This window comes from Poeciliopsis prolifica, unplaced genomic scaffold (assembly GCF_027474105.1).
Source record: "Poeciliopsis prolifica strain line A6 unplaced genomic scaffold, Auburn_PproV2 SCAFFOLD010, whole genome shotgun sequence".
NCBI lineage: Eukaryota > Metazoa > Chordata > Actinopteri > Cyprinodontiformes > Poeciliidae > Poeciliopsis > Poeciliopsis prolifica.
This window is the reverse complement of record NW_026562385.1, coordinates 12406098-12423977: the sequence shown is the minus strand read 5'-3', so window position 1 is coordinate 12423977 and position 17880 is coordinate 12406098. Positions and strand designations below refer to the sequence as shown.

Sequence of the window (17880 nt, the reverse complement as noted above, 5' to 3'; positions counted from 1 at the left end):
TGTGAGTTCCCTTGAAGTCTAGACTCTAGAGGACCACATAAAAAGCTATGGCGGCCCTGATTTGGCCCACGCGCCTCCAGTTTGACATGTGTGATTTAAAGGATGCAGAGGACTGCAGTTTGAGACTACTGGATTAAAAGAAGCTATTTTCTAAAATGCCACTATATATATATGTGGATTTGTTTTTCTAAGGGTCTAAAAACATGAGTGATGACATCAAATTATTTTTTTTATTTTTATTTTCAACTTCTTTTCCACTCCTGCCTGCTTCAGGGATTAAACACCAAATTTAGAGTTGTAGAAAAACATTTACTGCCATGCCACTAAAACCTCCTTTTTCTCTTTAATTATTGCCAAACATCCCTCCCTCCCTCTTTCCCTCTCTCCATCCATCACCCCCCTCAACCCCACTCTGTTCCTTTCATCCCCCTCTCCACCTGCCCTGTGGCACCCCTCCATTTGTCCAGTGAGGTCATCCCTGTGTTCTCCCTAATCCTCCGAGGTGCTCGTCTTTCTGCCTCTGCTTAATCCGCCCATGGCCCCCAGCCCTGACCACACACACACGCAGGCGTGCGTGTGTGTGTGTGTGTGTGTGTGTGTGTGTGTGTGTGTGTGTGTGTGTGTGTGTGTGTGCAGACTCAGTTATTCCTGTATTGTATGCTCAGTCCCACAGTAATTCCACAGCCTGCATGCACGCATTGTTATTCAGTCTGTTGCATATACACACACATATATATCGCTCCACCTCTTGGTATAAAATCTGTCCGTCTTTGTGCTTTGGACGTACTGTGCGTCCCCGTACATCTGTGTGTCTCCTGTGTGTGCTGCTACCGCCTTGTCTTCCAGGTATGTCCATCTCTAAGTCCATCTAACAGCTTCTGTGATCTAATGCAGCTCCAATGAAAATGGTTTCCACTCATCTTACTAAAGCATCAAACACTGTATTGTTTTGTGTCTATTAGTCACTAATACACTGTTTCTCTAGACTGTAATTTTATTAGGATCAGAAAAAAATATATATATAATATAAAAATCTCCATTTTAACTCACTGACTCTTGGATGTTCAATGTACCAATTAGAAGTTGAACTGCCAGTGTTTTTCTTTTCCATCATTCAATTCAAAGCTGTCGTTTTCAAATCAAACTTTTACCACAAGACAAAGACAAATTCAAAAAGTCTTAACGCAACAAAAGCCAACTACAAACAAAAAAAAAAGGTCATGGTAACAAATTTTGTCTTCGGACTGAAGAAAATTCAGCATAAAGACAGAAATGCTGAACCTTCTTTTTTCTATTGATGAAAACAGATCATTATTTTCTGTCTCTGGGAAAGAGGGAGGGAGGGATGTTTGGCAGTAATTAATTGTAAAGAGAAAAAGGAGGTTTTAGTGGCATGGCAGTAGATGTTTTTCTACAACTCTAAATTTGGTGTTTAATCCCTGAAGCAGGCAGGAGTGGAAAAGAAGTTAAAAAAACAAACACTGAGTCTTGCCAGGTTGTATTAGAACAAGACAAGCCCACAGTTTAGATGTTAGTCGAACTCCATCACCTAAAACTGATGTGACCAACGTGATGAACCAGTTCGATGCTACCATGCCAACCACTAGTCACCTAGTGACTGGAGGAATTCAAGTCAATTGGTGAAATGGAGTAGTTTATTTGCTCGGCTTTGGCTGCACTTCGGACACCCCGCTACGAACCCCAACACCCATCCGGCTGAAATGTCCGACCTGATCAGATACTTGTTTGGATCAGCTTCCCCTCCAACAGTGTCGAGTTTCCTCCCTCCAGCTGGCGCTTGGCCCCGCCCCCCATAGCAACAGCTGAACGTCAGCTGACGTCCTCACTGCCAGGCAGCTTCGGTCCACTGAAGTCACTTTTTAATCTTTGAAAAGATACTCTGTTTATCAGTCACATTTCCCAGCAGCCTTTGCATTACCCGGAACCCGGCTGGCTTCTGGAGAGTTAAATATTGCATTAATGTTTGTATGATCCTGTGTCTTCGTTCTGTACATAGATTTTAGATGCGTGCTGCCGGACATTTATACCCACACAAACGTTTGTCCTTGACCACTGAGGCTTCGGAACATGACGCTACCCCCAGATCCCCCGTTTTGTTTTTTCACCCCTATTCCCCTCCAGACACACCCCGGGTGGCTTCCAGTTGTTTCTACAGAGGCGTCAAAATGCGCACCTCTCATTCACCTTTCCAGACGTTTCTCACACCCTGCCACTATGAATGGATTCATGTTGGGGAGAGAATCCATTCAATGTCTTGCCGAAGCCCAACGCTGTCGCCACGGTGTCTTTTTCACGAAGGCCGCAATTGGACACATTGGTCTCAGCCGACAAAACAACCTTCCTCCAAATGTTTGTTGACATGGCAAACCTTCTTTATGCTTGAACTTTTTTCACTACGCAGGATTATTGCTCAGACACAGTTCGCAAATCTTTTGTGTTCTTCCAACGTCGGAACAAACAAACACAGTTTTGCCCTTCGGGGCTGTTTTATTTCCACGAAAAAGAAATGAAATGAAACTCGAGGTACAAGGGGAGAAATAACAAGCTCATAGAAATAGCATGGGTTAGCTCAACATCAGCACAAGCAGCGACTTTCAACAAGTGAAGCTCATTGTTCCTGGAAGAGCTTTCTTTACGGGGCTCCATTCCTCAGTGGTCAGACTGACAGCAGATCAGTAGCAGCACATGAGCAGCTCAGACTCACTGACAGCAGAGCGACTCCAGGCTGTTTGATCAGGCATGATGGCTGTCGCAACAGAGACGGAGCAGAGCTGTCAGCGAAGCTTCAGTCTGATCTTTGATTTACGCTGCCATCACATGGCTGCCCCTGAGTTCTGCCTGAACACAAACCCCTGAGGAGTGCAACAGAAGTTAAATAAAGTCTAAAATCGAATTATTAGAGAAATAAGCATATTATTTGACATGATGAGTCGTCCTCCTCTAGGTTTATTGTGGTGTAAGATGAACCTCTGACTTCTACTAAAAGTCAGAGGTTATAGATTCTCCGTTTGTCAGCAAAAGGGTGAACACAGAAGAATCAGTTTTAATTTAATGAAATTGAAAATTTACCCCCATTTTTTCAAATCTGGCAAGAGAAAGTCCAGATTGTTTGAGCAGAACTCGTTTCTTGGTAACCGATTTAAAACACATCAACCCACTTAGAACCAGACTGACAGAAAGCCAGTGATGTGGAGAGCCAAAGCTGGGCTAGATTAACCTGTGTGTGTGTGTGTGTGTGTGTGTGTGTGTGTGTGTGTGTGTGTGTGTGTGTGTGTGTGTGTGTGTGTGTAGATGTGTGGGGCAGGGAAGTGACAGAAACACAATCGTTTATGGTCTCTATGTGTTTGACCCCTCTGTTACATTCTCACCTGTTGACACCTCATCAATCTCCCACGCTGCCCTGCCAGGAAGGTGTCAGCAGGCCGCGTCCTGGGAAACCGTCCGTCTGCGTCAGGGTCTATGTCGGGACAGTGGCAGCTCGGATGGACAATTTAAAGCCAAATCTGTCAGTGTGTGTGTTTGTGTGTTTCCTCCAAAGTGGTTAGCCACAGGATAATGTAAAAAATAGCGAGGATGACTCACTCCTGCTTCTGAGCTGACAGACAGTAGGCAGTATTATGTTACCACAGCTTTATTTTGCACATAGCAGCGGCATTGATATAATGAAGTGCACTTACTGTTTCTGTGTTTTTGTCTTTTTTTAATGGATGTGGCCTTTCTAGGTTGTGTTTCATTTAGACATTGTCACATTTCTGTTACTTTAGAACCACAAATTTCCATCTTGAACTGATATATTCAACAGAAACCTGCCATCATTGCAGGAGACAGAATCTGTTTGTCTGTGACAGGAAATCCTAATAAAAGCACCGTGCCAAACACTGGGACCGGGGGAACACCACCGGGGTTCTGAGTGAAAAGGTTGAATTTGCAAATTAAAAACCATATAGAAAACCGTAAAGCGGATGTATTGATGCCAGGTATAAAAATTTGAACAGATGATAAAAATGTTCTATGATTCTAAAATCTGAGAAACCACCAAAGGTTTTGAATTTCCCAAATTTTCTAGAATATCTGTGAAATTTCTGAGTTCAAAGAGTTAAAAATTTGTGAGTAGAAATTTTGAGATTATTGTCAGGTTTTTTTTGTTTGCTTCTTTTTGTTGTTTTTTTTTAAACAAAAATTTCAGATCTCCAAAAGTCAGAAAATTCCCAAAAGTTGAACATTTTCAACTTGAAAAGCTCAGAGAAATTTCCCCAGGTTTTTGTAGGAAACATGTACTGTTCTCAAAATCTCTGAGATTTTTCTTTCACAAATTTTCAACTTTGAGAATTTCAAGGCTTTTTTGAGGCTCATCTCAAACTTTCTGAGTTTATTTGCTCGCAAACGTTTTGTCCTGGAAAATCTCTGAAATTAATCTTAACACTTCTCAGGGGGTTTTTCTTTGGTGGAAATTTACTTTCCCCTTCCTTATTTCTACCTAGAATGACCCTAATGCACCGTCACAGTGAACATTGAGAACAGGCCACTGTTTTTAGATGATTTGATCAACATTGACCTCTGTGTATAGAAACATAACCACATTCATTCCTACATAATGAGGGGAGAGGTAGAACTCATTGGGCAGTTACTGGAGTTTTGGTGAATGTTTCACAGGTGTGTGTGCGTGTGTGTGGGGGGGGGGGGTCTGAAATAAAAGGCAGTTTGTTTCGTTCAGATTCGAGAAAGGAAGCCATTCTCAGATGTCTGTTTTTATTTCCAGCCATGTCGGACGCTGAAGAGGAATACGAGTGAGTGGAGTTTCTCTAATTAATCCTGATTTATTTCAATGTTGACATTCAACGTGTTTCCAAACTCTTTTGTCATTTGATGTCTCTGCAGGGATCAGGCGGTGGGTAAGTCCCAGGACCGACACGTTTCTCGCTGCTTTCCCTCCAGATGGTTAACTCTCTGAACTCTGTTGTTTTGCGTCTCACTAGAAGTTGAGGAGGACCAGGAGGCGGAGCCTGAGGAAGAGGAGGAGGAAGCTGAACAGGCTGAGGAGGATGGAGGAGGTATGGTTAAAATTAAGAAAGAATTGTGCGGTTTGTAGCTGCACATTGATGAGATGTTATGCTGTTAGTTTTTTGTTTATTAATGCGTTCACATCTTTCCTGCTTTCTGATTGGGTGTCACTGTGTTGGTCCGGGCCATTAGAACAGCACGAGTACCAAGGTACGACAAATCTCCTCTGACAACACAAACGTCGTCAAAATATATAGAACCAGATGCAACTGAAATACTTTAACTAGACACTTTGAGACTGAGGTTTTATCCCAGATTTTAGTAAACACTGTCAAGCACCTTGACCTTTTTTTACCACCACAAAGTTGCTGAAGTTTGTGGTGGTAAAAAGGGCTCTAATCAGGGTCATGAGATCCCTAATGAAACCCTCATTTTCCTTCAACTTTACAATTGCTGGTGAAGAGATTTTACTGCAAAGTTCATAACAGGAGATGTTTTCCATTTGGGAAAAATTTGTACCTTTAAAAATTATACAGTTACATTTTCACACATTTGCGCTGCACTGCATTGTATGTACTGTGAATCATATGTGATAAACTTTTATGTGTGTTAGAATGTATGTGTGTTGAAATTATATATATATATATATATATATATATATATATATATATATATATATATATATATATATAATATATATATATATACAGTCATATGAAAAAATTTGGGCACCCCTATTAATCTAAATTATTTTTATCTCTAAATATTTGGATGTTTGCAATAACTATTTCAGTTTGATATAACCAATAACTTATGGACACAGTAACATTTCAATATTGAAATGAGGTTTATTGGACTAAAAGAAAATGTGCAGTACACATAAACATAAATTTGACAGATGCAAAAATATGGGCACCTCAACAGAAAAGCGACATTAATATTTAGTAGATCCTCCTTTTGCAACAATAACAGCCTCTAGTCGCTTTTGGTAGCTTCTAATGAGATCCTGGATCCTGGATGAAGGGATTTTTGACCATTCTTCTTTGCAAAACAATTCCAGTTCAGTTAAGTTTGATGGTCGCCGAGCATGGACAGCCCGCTTCAAATCATCCCACAGATGTTCAATGTTATTCAGGTCTGGGGATTGGGATGGCCGTTCCAGAACATTGTAATTGTTCCTCTGCATGAATGCCTGAGTAGATTTGGAGCCGTGTTTTGGATCATTGTCTTGCTGAAATATCCATCCCCGGCGTAGCTTCAACTTCATAACTGATTCTTGAACATTAGTCTCAAGAATCTGTTGATATTGAGTCGAATCCATGCGACCCTCAACTTTAACAATATTCCCAGTACCGGCATTGGCCACACAGCCCCAAAGCATGATGGAACCTCCACCAAATTTCACAGTGGGTAGCAAGTGTTTTTCTTGGAACGCTATTTTTTTGCTGCCATGCATAACGCCTTTTTTTATGACCAAACAACTCAATCTTTGTTTCATCAGTCCACAGGATCTTATTCCAAAATGAAGCTGGCTTGTCCAAATGTGCTTTTGCAGACCTCAAGCGACTCTGTTTGTGGCGTGCTTGCAGAAAAGGCTTCCGTCGCATCACTCTCCTATACAGCTTCTCTTTGTGCAAGGTGCGCTGAATTGTTGAACGATGCACAGTGACACCATCTGCAGCAAGATGATGCTGCAGGTCTTTGGAGGTGGTCTGTGGGTTGTCCTTCACAGTTCTCACCATTCTTCTTCTCTGCCTCTCTGATATTTATCTTGGCCTGCCACAGAATGGCTTTAACATGTACTGTCCCTGTGGTCTTCCATTTCCTTACTACGTTCCTCACAGTGGAAACTGACAGTTTAAATCTCTGAGGTAACATTTTGTATCCTTCCCCTAAACAACTGTGTTACAATCTTTGTTTTCAGATCATTTGAGAGTTGTTTTGATGTGCCCATGATGCCACTCTTCATAGGAGATCCAGACTGGAGAACAACTTGCAATCGGCCACCTTAAATACCTTTTCTCATGATTGGATACACCTGGCTATGAAGTTCAAAGCTTAATGAGGTTGCCAAAACAATTTTGTGTTTCAGTAAGTCAGTGAAAAGTAGTTCTAGTATTCAAATCAATTAAATGATAAGGGTACCCAAATTATTGCACCTGTCAAATTTTGTTTTTATCCATTTTCTATTAGTACAATAAACCTCATTTCAGTACTGAAATATAACTGTGTACATCAGTTATTAGATATATCAAACTGAAATAGCTGTTGCAAACACCCAAATATTTAGAAATAAAAATAATTAAGATTAATGGGGGTGCCCAAACTTTTTCATATGACTGTGTATATATATATATATATATATATATATATAATATATATATATATATATATATATAATATATATATATATATATATATATATATATATATAATATATATATATATATATATATATATATATATATGTGATGAATGTCACATTATATATATACATATAATGTGATGAATGTGATGACTCTGTCATCACATTGTTTCACATTCATTTCTTACGTTTATCCATTTTCTGTCACCATCTCTGAAATAGTCTCTTTTTGTCATTGATCTCATGTTCACCTTTGACCCATATCAACGATTCATTTGTTGCTTTGCTGCCATCTGTGCGTCTCACACATGCGGCTCCATCAGACCAAGATGTCCAGGAGGAAGGTGAGAGCAAAACAAATGTGGAAATAACTATTTTTTAAACATAAAAAAACAAAACATTGGCTTTTATAAGAATTAGAATTTGTTTGGACTGTCCTTTCTTCAGGATGAACTATACATATATATATATATATATATATATATATATAATATATATATATATATATATATATATATATGTCTGTTTTTATCCTCTTTGTTTTGTTTTTATTGATATTTATGACTCTGTCATCACATTGTTTCACATTCATTTCTTACGTTTATCCATTTTCTGTCACCATCTCTGAAATAGTCTCTTTTTGTCATTGATCTCATGTTCACCTTTGACCCATATCAACGATTCATTTGTTGCTTTGCTGCCATCTGTGCGTCTCACACATGCGGCTCCATCAGACCAAGATGTCCAGGAGGAAGGTGAGAGCAAAACAAATGTGGAAATAACTATTTTTTTAAACATAAAAAAACAAAACATTGGCTTTTATAAGTCCAATATGATTCACTTCTTCACATCGGACTGTTGGAGTTGACCTTGATTAAAGGTAAAGGTGAAGTTCTGGTCAGGTCATTAGAATAGCTGTTGCTCTCTTTTGAGGCCTTCAGTGATTTTGTTTGGACTGTCCTTTCTTCAGGATGAACTTCACTGACGTCTCAATTTAACACAGATCTTCTAACAGTGCCTTTATGTTGCATGTTGCATCCTGGCAAAAACGGCCAACTCCATTCGTCGATCTCCGGGCACAGACTCGGCTTTTATTCACACCCTGCACATTTTCCACTGGGTTGACCTCATTCCCTTTCAAGGATCTCCGAAAACTAGTTCTGATGTATGTTTGGGGTCATTGTCCAGATGGATCACCCAACTGTGTGCAAGCTTCACTCATATTGACCGAAATGTCACCACCAAGATGAATGAAAATTGCTTAGTGTTTAGAAAGAACCTTGTGGCGTTTTCTATTAGATTTACACGCATCCACCTATAATGAACATCATTCTAAATTATTACTATTATTATTAGGTTCTGCATCTTGGACCTTGATGCAATACTCTCAACACTTCCTGCTCGGCCATTGTGTGTTTCTAATAAAATGAGCAGTCACGATCCAAATCTTTTTCCTGATTGGCAGTTCTTTGTCGAGTGTGTTTAATAAGTAAGTCTTTTGATTCTTGTTTTGCTGTAATTTCTAAAGACAACATTCTTTTCTGAACACCTCATCTGCTGCCCTTTTCAAAATATGAGCCATCCTTTTCACCGTTTCACAATCCTTTCTTTCGCCTCAGGGATAAACTCTAAATTTGTTTATTTTCTGCATTTTTCTCTGCAGAAGAAGAGCGCCCCAAGCCAAAGTAGGTTGTGTAGCACTAAACTCACAAAGCTTCATCTGTCTTTTTATGGTTTCCTCCACTTTCTTTCTCTAAGCCCTGGTTTTTTCGTCTTTTCCCGTTTCAAAGGCCTCTTGTGCCCCAACTTGCTCCTCCAAAGATTCCTGAGGGAGAACGAGTGGATTTTGACGTAAGTTAAGAAGATGATTGCAACAGAGGTGGCATGTTCAAGACTAACGTTGCAGCTTAGAAGAATGCACTGATTGGGACCAGACGGAGAGTTAAATCCTGCTTTCATCAGTTTCTATGGTGGTGTAAATGTGGGGGTTGTGGTGAATGTGGAGGCGATGAGTGACACAGGGAAACGGAGCGGAGCCCATCGTCTTGTTACGTTTTTTGTAACAATACTATCAGTTCATGTTACTAAATATTAAAATCCATTCAACTCCAGTCCAGTCCCATCATTGGACAAAATGCTTTAGCAACATTAAGGTAAGCTGTTGGTTTGGTTCTAGCTCAGTAATAATCACCCAGGTTGATCTTGGATCAGCTACTCAGTCCACTCACAGTTGGTTCTGGTCTTTCTCGTCGGTCGTCTCTAGACGTCGAACGATTGACCGCCAGGCGTCTCTCAACTGTTTCCTCCATCAATTTATCAGGACATCCACAGAAAGCGAATGGAGAAGGACTTACTGGAGCTGCACACCCTGATCGATGCTCACTTCGAGCAGAGGAAGAAGGACGAGGAGGAACTCATTGGGCTCAAGGACCGGATTGTGAGATCACCTTAAGACTCGTGCGGCCAGTCAAGTCTCAAAGCTGGTTTGGAGCGCGAGTGGGATGAAATGAATGGGCAAATGTTTTCCCTCCAGGAGCACCGTCGAGCCGAGAGGGCCGAGATCCAGAGGGTCAGAACCGAGAAGGAGAAGGACCGACAGAACAGGATTGCAGTAAAGACCCGCCTTCCTTCATAAAACCGTATTCCACACCTGTTCATTATATGAAATCATAAGTTTACTCGCCACTTACAGTTTATACCTCATATGTAGAGTTCTTGTAGAAGTATCCATACCACTTTTTCGCATTTGCAGCATCATAACCGTAAACATATCTCACAAGAAATGCTCAGAATCATGTAGAAATCTTTTACTTTACAGTTCCGATTTGATTCTGTCATATAAAACATTCAAGTGACAAAATGTGACAAGGTCAGAGGAGTATGCATACTTTCACATCCTGGGTTTCCCTCAGAAAACTTACCAAGCCTGATGCTCAGGGCGCCAGGGCGGTCCTCCAGCTGGCAGCCATGTTTTTGACTGAAACATTTTTTAAAGTTGACAGAAAATTTGAAAATAGCTATGCGTTATTAGGAGACCGGAAGATTAACAGTCAAATATAAAGTCTTTTACAAAGGTAATTATTAAGAACAAATTAAAATATGAACAATGCTATGCCTGGTGGTAGTATAAGCCTGACGGCCCGCCAGGCTTATACTACCCCATGGGAAACCCTGTACATCTGTTGGAGGTACTTCATCAACCTATGCAAGGCATTTACATCTGCTATGCTGCAACAACGCATTGAAAAGCAAACATGATATTTTGTCTTGATCCCTCATCCATTCCACTTCGCAGGAAGAACGTCACAGAAAAGAGGAAGAGGAGGCCAAAAAGAAGGCAGACGACGACCTGAAGAAGAAGAAAGTGCTGTCTGGCATGGGAGCCAACTTTGGAGGTTTCCTGGCCAAAGTCAGTTGCCTGGTGTTTTCATCGAGGGCCGATGGTGAAAAGTAGGAAAAGCGGAGGATGACCATGTGCTGTCTGACCCCGATCCAGGCCGAGTCGAGGAAGAGCAAGCGCCTGACGGGCAGGGAGATCAAGAGGAAGACGCTGGCCGACAGACGGCAGCCTCTAGGCATCGACAACATGAGGGAGGACGGCCTGAGGTGAGTCCCTTCCAGATGTATCGCGGTCAGCTAGTAATCCTGTGCAACTGTGTGTTTTTATGTTAGTGATACAGCACTTCACACAGCTGTACCACTGTCTGAAGCGCATTAGAGCAGTTTACTTTTGGGCCAAACCATGGACACTCTTAAAGGGCCGGTAGTGTTCTGATAAAACCCGTGAACAAACTTTTGAAATATTAATAAATTCTTACAATACCAATCTTTTCACATGCAAGGTTCTGTCCCAGGCAACTTAAGGAAGTGCAGTCATTCAACCAGCAGCCCGTTGAGTTTTTGAGTTAAAAAATGTTCAAAGTTGACAGGAAATTTGAAAACATCACTTGATAACCATGTGTTATTGAAAGGTAACACCAACAATAGCATTAAAAATTGCCAACATTTTAAAAATGACTTAAACATATAAGCAACGCTCAGCCTGGTGAGGACACAAGTAAAGCTTGGTGGCCCGCCAGGCTTATAATACACTGAGGGAAACTCTGACATGAATCCGTCCCTTCAGGGCTTTAAAAATTGGTAAAAAATAAAATAAAAATCAAATCTTGGCTATACAAATTTAGAAACGTTTGCAGTAATTTGCACACATGTATGTTTTCACAAAAATGTCATCAGTTTAGTCAGAACATTGTATTTCTCTAAATCAAGTCAGAATGAAAACCTGACCTGATTGAGAAACATGGATGGCATTTTTGGATTAAAAAAGATAGTCTTAGTTCAGTTTTAAAAAAAACATAGACAACTTCTTGTAACCCAGTGTTATTAATGCATTCACTTTTCATAAACGTAGATCAGATATGAAATGAAAACTAACCCTGTAGTCAAGGCTCTCATTATTTCTGCGCTCCATTGTTTGTCCTTTGGCTTAAGAGTTTCATAGCATTCTTCTTGTCACTCAAAGGACTTCACTCTGACCCGGCCAAACTCGTTAAAGAGTCAGGCACTAGTAAAACTTTATAGCACACAGACCGGCTCTGAATTCTCTGTGCTTCTCAGAAACCGGGCCCAGGAGATGTGGAACCGGATCCATCAGCTGGAGTCCGAGAAGTTCGACTTCATGGAGCAAATGAAGCACCAGAGATATGAGGTGGGCTTTACCACCCGCTTCGCCGCCTCTCTGTGGCGAAGCGGGAGGAAGGAGGGCTCAGCTGATTGAGCCCACCGATCCGTTTTAATCACACAAATTAGAATTAAACTGTAAACGTACTTTAGAAGCACGATATTTACCTACCCAGATGGGTTTAAGGTAAAGGGCTCCACTCAGTCATGCATAGCTGCTGCTTGATATGCATTACTGTGGACCATGTATATCAATTCAAAACATTTTTTTTTTTTGCTGTGTATTTATGAATGTATTCAGCAGGAGCTCTACAGTTTCTGAATTTCTTCTATATTTTTGGGATATTTTCTTTGAGCAGCTGTGAGGCGCCTGTTTGTTATTTCATTCCTGCATCAATCCAGCTGCTGTGAGAAGGACTCAGCGGTTCATCACAGGGCTTTAGTGAATTAAACAGCAACATGAAGACCAACACAACATCTTGCCAAGTGTTTTTGGTTTCGCTTTTAGTGCAACTGTCTTCGTGCACATGAAATATGACAAAGATAACTCGCAAGTAACTTTTCATGAGAGATATAGGAGCTTGTTTTAATTCAATAATTCCATTATGTTGATGAAAAAGCACTAGACTGCATCAGTACAGGTTATGGCGGATTATTTGAAAAATGTTATTGTTATAAGCGAAACAATCTAATGACAAAAGCATTTTATTACGTTTGTGGTTTTAGCTTGGCAAAAAAAGAAAAAGGCGAAAAAGCTTAAGGGTGATGAATACGTCTTAAACTTTAATTAAACTCTAATAAATAATCTGCTCATGCCAAGAACTCTTTTCTTTGGCTCCCACAGATTACTGTGTTACTGAACAGAATCCAACATGCTCAGAAATTGTAAGTAGGTGCAAAATCCGACACATCTGACTGTCTCCTCCCGGCTCCTCATTCCTCTCTTCCTGTCCGTCTTTTCTCCCACAGCAAAAAGGGCCACGGCAAGGGGAAGGTGGGCGGTCGCTGGAAGTAAAGCCGCAAACGCAAAAACAAAGATGGGAGCAACAAGATTTAAAGACGCATCAGCAAAAGAACACATTCTTTTTTTTTTTTCAATTGGACTCTTCATAGCGCTCCTGGGTTTCTTTGAGTTGTCACTTGATGTTATTTGGCTGAAATAAAAGTACATGCGCTACATTTAGGAGGACGTGGGATTTTCTTCAGCGTCTTTGGGACAAATAAAAGAATTTGAAAATAAACTGAATTGCAGGAATTCTGTAGTTACTCATATATATATCTATATTTATTTTATTTTTATTTTTTTTTTGCTTTGGCCTGTTACCTCATTTCCAAGCTTTACAGAGCTTCACTTCAGCTCCTTCAGACTAGCCAGCAGCAATTAGCAATCACCTGGTGGGACGGCATGCCTGCTGAACTCATTACAGTGAAACTCTAGTAAAAAATAAAATAAAATGTTGCTGAAGGGTTAATAAAGGAACCATGTTGCGATGAATTCCTGAAGGCGGGGCGTCAGAAACAGCAGGAGTTTTTAAAGAGACAGAGGTCAAATTTCAAAGCGTTAAATTATAAAGTCAAATTTCTTGAAGTCACGTTTGATATGTGTACAGCATTTTCTAACAACTGGAGGTGACAAGTTACTTGACTGTGCTATAAAATATGACTGTATGCCTGGAAAATACATAGTAATACTGTCCATTGGAAACAAAACAAGAAAATCAAAGTTTGATTGAATCATTACACAAACGTGAGAATCGCTGCCTTTGTAACAGACCATATTCGTGCGGTAACTTACGATGACGTAGAGAGTCGCGCAGGGTTAACTCGGTGAAGTTGAGGCTGTCAGACGCCTGCTTTAATAACTTCCAAGCCACTTTCTTTGTTGACATCATCAATTTATTCCACAGATCAAACTGCACTGCTTCAGATCTTAACCCACACATGCTGACCAGGCCAAATCTACAATATCAACAACAAACGGCATTCATCACGGTCAACAGAAATTATGACCCTCCACCGGCGCACCCGTTTCTCCTACATAACAAAACAGAGTTCGTATGGCTCTCAAATATACTTAAGTGACACTCACGCCCATCTACGACACACCCACCACCCAAAGTGTCACAGCTGTGAGCTCCTGCACATCAGTAATGTTCATTTAGATCTCTTGGCTCTTACAGACCATGTATGTGAAGCAGCTGCAGCCAAACCCAGTGGAGTGAATCACACAGTCACTGGATCTGGGCCAGTGGAGGCGCCTTCTCTGGAGTGACGAATCACGCTCCTCCATCTGAAAATCCGATGGACGGTCCGGGTTTGGCCATATTTGTCTGCCTGCTTTGTGCCAAGTGTAAAGTTTGGTGGCCATTGGATACAATCAGAGCCATTTGGCAGCTGAAAAAGCCAGCTCTCTTCAAGAAAGCCAACTTTCACATCACTGTTGAAACAGCAATAAAATACACTGACGCTTGTGACTAAAGGCTGAGAAAATGAGAAAAGGTTTAAGAAAAGTGAAGTTAGAACTAAATTGTCTCTTTAAAATGCAGTTAACAAGTACTCTGTTGGTCTGATTTGTTTTTCATGCTGTTATTGTTTTTTTAATGAATAAATTACAATTAAACAACCCGAACCGCAGGCTGCAACTCATTTCAAAGACATTGTGGTCCCCTGTGTTGAAGATATATTGCTTTGTTTACTGTGGAAGTAACAGTGGATGACAGTCAGGCCTCTGCGGTGCAGCAGTAACGAAAACTCTTGGCAAAAGCAGCCAATATTCAGGATGCAAGTCCATAACAGGAGCCATTAGAAAAAGAGGAAGACTGGATTCGTAAACAGTGACACAAACAGCAGCGGATCGTTTTTCAAAAACTCGTATCAGGTTTTGAACAACGTCGTCTTACGCAATATCACGTGATTCTCATCTGCCCTCAGTGCTACATCTAGGTTTTCTCTCATTGAACTGGATTTCTCAAGAGGAATCTCCAGTCAGACACTGGCTCTGTGTCTCTAAGAAATCCAACACTGCCTTCAGCAAGTCATCACAACTTGGCTCCTCTATTAACACTAATAGTATAACAAGCTCAGCAGATGCACAACTCCACCAGGTGTTTGCTAATTGCTGCTGGCTAGTTTGAAGAAGCTGAGTCCGCCCAGGGTTTTTCCATGTTGTCATGGGAGATGAATGGATTTCTCAAACATGGATGACAAAATTAAGGCAACATAAAAACTCCAGGTATTTTTTTCGTTGAGGAAATAACATAACAACGTGATGTAAAGCTAAGAGAAGTTGATTTTCATTCTACTGCTCCTTTAAGTCGTTTTGCTGCTGGCAACGATGTCATGGTCCTACTTAGTTTGGGTTTTTGTTTACAGCGAGGACGATTCCCGGTAAGCATCACTGAACTGACGCATTCCACAAGTTACGACTAAATGACAGCCGTGATGTACCCTGTTGATTGTTAGTTAGGTAAAGACAGATCTCTGACCTCTGAATGAGCTGGGTTACAATTTGTTAGAATTTACTAGTGAAACCCTTACAGTAAATCCTAAGAAAAGCTTTCATCAGAAATCAGCTCATGATTTGTGTGTGTGGAAGCGAGAGCCGCACCACACATACAGACTGGTTTAAATGAAAAGGCAGCGTATGAATAAAAGCAAATCCTTCTGGTTCTGAAAATTGTAGGTTGGGCTTTTCTAAATTACATGTTTCTAGAGGGCGACATAAGCTCTTGTTACTGCAGCAGAAAAACAAGCAGTCTTGTATAGTAACGAAGTAAAAGTACTTCACTACTTTACTTAAGTATATTTTGGAGTACTTCATACTTTCCTAGAGTATGAAATTTTTTGATAACTTTCACTTTTACTTCACTACATTTCCGAACTTAATTTCATACTTTCACTGTCAAAAAAAGTAAAACCACACATTTTCAATGTGTGGTTTAGTTACTCGTTACAAAAAAGTGAGAGAGAAACGCAAATGTTTTTACAAACCTACTGATTGACTGCAACAAAGCCTGCTTGCCTGGGCTTGTTCATCACCACCAATAGGATACACAGGTTTCACCTCCCCATCTACGTCAGAAAGTCCAGCAAACAGTCTGATTGGTTAGTTCTCCGTTTGTGTAGGTTTGTGCCGTTAAAATGTTCGTTTTTGCAGCTTTGGTTTCCGAGATATTAAAATGATTTTTTAGGTCATCCAGAGTTCACCATCCCCGCATTTTGCTCCAAAACAAACCAAAGTGGGCTGGTTCATTTTGCAGGTTTGTGCCATTAAAACAAACGCAGCAAAGTTGTTTTCAATTTGGATTTTGGCTTTACCAATATCCGGTGTGAGCGGCGCCTAACTCAAGGTTGATCCGATTCAATGAACGCTAATTTCGGCCAGCCGTTCTCTAGGTCTCCCCTTCCTCAAGGTGTCGGAGTTTCACTCAGGGAGAGTCAACAAATTTCACATCCAAACTCTCCTGAGAAACTAATGGAAATAGATTTCTTGCCTTGTGACCAACTGACACAAAATTCAGGACACAAAATATTGAGTATGAAGTAGTCATACTCAATATTTTCAGTAATTGTAATCTTAAAAAGTATATATTTTGGATGGCCTAAAAATCATTTTTAATATCTCGGAAACCAAAGCTGCACAAACCAACATTTTAACGGCACAAATGGAGCACAAACGGAGCACTAACCAATCAGAGTATTTGCTGGATTATTTGAGTAGGTGGGGTGTCAGCTTCACAGAGGTCTGTTTCACTTCTCCCATTAAACACCAAGTTAACTAAAAGCTCTCCCTCTTCAGATGTCAATAAGCTGCATTTTCCTCCCAATTCTTTTTTTCTTTTGCATAATGACCAGTTGGTGCACCTATAGTGTGTGAAGTAGAGTAATCGTAACGCGTTTTTTTCTTCATGTTGGCCGCATTTTCTGTACTGACTATTTATTTTTCTCATTTTCAGCACTGACCTTACTGAAAGGGAAAACTTGAGGCTTTTAGAAACTTTGTATTTTCTGTCCTGGAGGGTTTACTAAGAAGCTGGTTCAGTTGTAAAGCAGGTTAAGTTAACCTAAAGCAGGTCAAGTTAACCTAAAGCAGGTCAAGTTAACCGAAAGCAGGTCAAGTTAACCTAAAGCAGGTTAAGTTAACCTTTTGGTGTAGGTAAAGCACCTACTTTTCTTAACTAAATGATGCTGTAGGTTTATCTATTAGCAGGTTTTATTTTGCCTGCACTTGGTTGTGTACATTATTTTAAGTGTATTTAACAAGTTTATGAAAATATAAAAAATGTCATTCAAACTGCATTTGTTTTACTTTTTACTTTTCATTACATTACTTGAGTACATCCATTGTTACAGTAATTTCCATACTTAAGTACAAGACATTTCAGATACTTTGATACTTTAACTCAAGTAACATTTCAATCAGTGACTTTTACTTTTACCAAAGTCATATTTTGGAGCGGTACCTATACTTTTACTTGACTCCGAGATTTCAGTACTTTATACAACACTGAAAACAAGTTTGTTTTAGAGTATCTCCCACATTGTGAGAGAAATCACAATGTGATTCCCACACATTATCACCATGTGGAGAAAGATCTACCTAGCAGGCTTCCACTGTTTGTGCTTTTTCCAGCAGCTGTTTCCCAGAATACTTTGCCAGGTTTTCCACACCAAAGAGTTAGCCACAACAATTTCCAATTCAGTTCCACCTGACACCATTCGTCCTGGATGACATAGATTAAACAAATCTGCTGCCACAATTAAACAGACTTGAAAAAAATCTAACTCGGGCCAGTCCGACAATAAACTGGATT

At 40.3% G+C, this 17880-nt stretch overlaps 1 protein-coding gene across 5 annotated transcripts; it reads left to right on the top strand.

The window, feature by feature from the left end:
• The first annotated feature begins 744 nt into the window (after positions 1-744).
• On the top strand, positions 745-13246 carry LOC129363194 (troponin T, slow skeletal muscle-like). Of its 5 annotated transcripts, none has more exons than XM_055035133.1 (15): positions 745-846; positions 4781-4808; positions 4900-4913; positions 4998-5072; positions 5215-5232; positions 8122-8142; positions 9051-9072; positions 9178-9238; positions 9708-9824; positions 9921-9998; positions 10683-10796; positions 10884-10993; positions 12005-12095; positions 12912-12952; positions 13037-13246. In XM_055035133.1, exons 2-15 carry the CDS (start codon positions 4783-4785, stop codon positions 13080-13082), a joined length of 834 nt encoding a protein of 277 aa, XP_054891108.1. In that variant the 5' UTR covers positions 745-846; positions 4781-4782; the 3' UTR covers positions 13083-13246. The 5 variants fall into 5 exon arrangements, with proteins under 5 accessions (XP_054891108.1, XP_054891107.1, XP_054891111.1 ...); XM_055035132.1 differs by lacking the exon at positions 8122-8142 and adding an exon at positions 7711-7731; XM_055035135.1 differs by lacking the exon at positions 8122-8142 and having other exon boundaries at positions 746-846.
• The last annotated feature ends 4634 nt before the right edge of the window (positions 13247-17880 follow it).

Coding starts and splice junctions, on each gene's coding strand:
- LOC129363194 (XM_055035133.1), top strand. CDS start 4,783: ATGTCGGACGCTGAAGAGGAATACGA. Junction 9,999..10,682: donor ACCGACAGAACAGGATTGCA/GTAAAGACCCGC, acceptor TCCACTTCGCAG/GAAGAACGTCACAGAAAAGA. Junction 12,953..13,036: donor ATCCAACATGCTCAGAAATT/GTAAGTAGGTGC, acceptor TTTCTCCCACAG/CAAAAAGGGCCACGGCAAGG.